Raw genomic sequence first — 3332 nt, forward strand, 5'->3', positions numbered from 1 at the left:
GCGAGCAGGTGAAAACCTCCGAGAAGCCAGTGCGCCGACAACCCTTCTAACGACCAAGGCTAAGGATAGGGACCTGGAATATCAGAACCCTATAGAGGACAGGCAAGTCTTCACAGGTGTGAAGTGAGATGCACAGATACAATCTTATGATCGTAGTACTGTGTGAGACCAAATGGAATGGAAAGAGAAGAACAAGACTGGCACGTGCAGACACCATCATCTACTCTTGAGAAGAAGAACTTCAATCACACGTCTAAGGTATAGCGCTGCTGATGACGGCCGAGGAAACGCAAACACTGTTGTCCTGGAAACCTGTATCTTTAAGAATTATTGTGGCAAGATTCAACTCCAAAGGTAGGAAATCACTATAATACGATGTTAAGCCCCTACAAACGCAGTGGACATTTAAGGAAAATATAAGTTTTATGGCCCGATTCAGTTAACTGTGGACAGAATTCCAAAAGGAGAGATGAAGATCTTAGTAGGAGATTTGAACGCCAAGGTTGGCATGGAAAATACGGAAACATGAGCAAACATGGCACTGGAGAACGGAACGAAAATTCTGCACTTTCAACGACCTGGTCATTGGGGAAAAAACTTTTCCCACATAAGACTACCCACAAGACCATATGGATTTCCTCCGATGGAAAGACAGAACCAAATCGATCATGTCACAATCGGACAAAAGTGGAGACAGAGCCTGAACAATGTTAGGGTAAAGTGAGATGCAAACGCCGAATCAGACCACCACCTTGTTGAGGCAGTTGTGAAACCAAAGCCGAGTGCCTACAAGGACCAGGCGGGAAGATCAGCACACACGTTCAATGTCCATATCTAGAAAGAAAAGGCAAAGGCAGAGGCATTCATGACATAATGACGAAACAAGTTCAGTGTGCTTGAACACCTAAAGGAAGATACAATTAGCGAGCAGTGGAGTAGTCTTCGGGGGACATGGAAGACAACATGCAAAATAGTCCTGGGCAAGAAGACGAAAAGCACAAAGAGTGGCTGACAACGGACAGTTGGGCACTCATCACGGAGAGAAAGAAATTGAAAGACAATATCAACCAGACACAAGACCTGGTAGAGAAACAAGAACTACAGATGCGATACTGGGAGACCAACAAGGAAGTGAAACACAGTGCTCTTAGAAGCGAGAAGGTTCATATAGGAACTCACAGCGGAGGTGGAAAGCGCAGCAGACCAACGTAACATATAAACTATATAAAATCACCGGGACACTCTCGGAGAAGAACAGCAACCCAAGCCGCCCTCTGAAAGACAAGAAAGGGAATGCCATCGCAACAGAAGATGAGCAGATAGAAGATGGACAGAGGATTTCAAGGAGACGCTCAACAGACCATCACTACTAACCCCACCAGGCGTCTCACCACCAACCCAGCTCCTGGACACCAACACTGACTCTCTCAGCAAGGTAGAGATTCAGGACTATAAAATCAATCAAGCCAATCCAACCGGATGCCCTCAAGGTTGATATCCAGACATAAACTGAGATGTTGCATCCCCTCCCCACATAGATCTGGGAACAAGAACGACTATCAATGAACTGGAAGCGAGAACACCTCGTCAAGCTGGCAAAGAAAGGAAATCTCTCATCTTGTAATCACCGGAGAGAATTCATGCTGCTATTCATACGAGGCAACATACTGAGCAGAATCATTCTTGAGAGGCTGAAGATCATTTTAGACAAGACACTTCGGGACGAACAGGCTGGCTTCTGACAGAACCGCTCATGCACGAACCACATCGCAACCATGCGAATCATAATCGAGCAATCACGGAAGTGGCAGCCCACCTTGTACGCAATCTTTGTGGACTTCCAGAAGGCATTTGACAGCGTCGATAGAGAGGTCATTTGGAGACTGTTGTATCACTATGGCATTCCTCCAAATTTTGTCACCATCTTACAACAGATGTACGAGGATGCCACGTGTCAAGTGATCCACGACGGGAAACTGACGGAATCCTTCTCCGTACAAATCAGCGTTCGTCAAGGTTGCCTTCTCTTACCGATAATATTTCTGGTAGTGGTCGACTGGGTCATGAAACGATACACGGTGGGGAAGAGGACAGGTATCCAATAGAATTTTACAAAACACCTGGAGGACCTGGATTATGCAGATGACATCAGCCTCCTTTCACATAGTTTTTAAAATGCGCGGGAGAAACTATGTCGTTTGACAGAGGAAGCTGGAAAGACTGTATTCTAGATCAACATCGGGAAAAAAGATGTCATGAGGGTAAATAACAAAAAAATATCCAATGCAACTATAACAAAAGAATATAGAGTTGTATTTTTTGTGTACCTGGACAGTATTGTCAGCAGAAATGGAGAAACAGATGAGGACATTAAGCGCCAAATAAGCAAAGTTACACACGTCTTAATCATCTTAAGGCCAATTTGGGGGGAAACAGCCCTCTCACTCCGGAATAAGATCCGAATTTTCAACACCAATGTGCAGTCGGTTCTACTCTATAGCTCAGAAACATGGAGAGAACCAACACCTAGAAACTCCAGACATAAAAAACAGATGTCTCAGAAACATCCTAAACAATCTTCAATAAACAACTGCGGGACAAAACAAACCAAAGTCGCTTGGGCCTAAGTGAAGAGAACCAGCCAGAACCGGATCCGTTGGAAGAGCGTTGTCGCGGCCCTATGCTCCCCAAGGAATCAAGAGGAATAAACAATGAACAGTTACTGCTATTCTGATTGAAAACAGCTCTTTTAATTCGTTTATTTCTTTAAGGAAGGGTTTTCAGCGCCCGGACAAAAATAGCTTATTTTTGTATCCTTTCTGCCAAAATATCAGACGGGCAACTTTAACCTACTTTTTTTGAAGCAATTTCGTTTTTATGAAAAAGCTCAATATCCTTAGTATAACAGGTGTGCCTAACTCTTACTTTATGCCCACCATAGTAATAGCGAAAATTCATACCAGCATAAAATGAACCAAACAACTCAGATATATATATATATATATATATATATATATATATATATATATATATTTATAAATTTATATATATTTAAATATATATATATATATATATATATATATATATATATATATATATATATATATATATATATATATATATATATGGCGAGTCAAGGTGTCCAGCGTTTTAGGGTGTTTGGAAATGGTAGTAGGGAGGCAGGCTCGAATCCGTACCGCGAAGAAGCAAAAAAAAAAAAAGAAAAATGAAAAAATGTGGCATCGTTGCTGTTGCGTCAATCGCCAAACCGGAAGTAACGGCTGTTTAAATGAAGGCTAGGCAAACGAAAATATTACTTTCAAAAATAGCGG

At 42.2% G+C, this 3332-nt stretch overlaps 1 protein-coding gene across 1 annotated transcript; it reads left to right on the forward strand.

The window, feature by feature from the left end:
- Positions 1–1775: 1775 nt before the first annotated feature.
- On the forward strand, positions 1776–2105 carry LOC145267184 (uncharacterized). Its single transcript, XM_080123245.1, has one exon. The coding sequence runs from the start codon at positions 1776–1778 to the stop codon at positions 2103–2105; it is 330 nt and encodes a 109-aa protein (XP_079979371.1).
- The last annotated feature ends 1227 nt before the right edge of the window (positions 2106–3332 follow it).

This window comes from Euprymna scolopes, chromosome 42, assembly GCF_053919585.1.
Source record: "Euprymna scolopes isolate OS-2025 chromosome 42, ASM5391958v1, whole genome shotgun sequence".
Classification (NCBI taxonomy): domain Eukaryota; kingdom Metazoa; phylum Mollusca; class Cephalopoda; order Sepiida; family Sepiolidae; genus Euprymna; species Euprymna scolopes.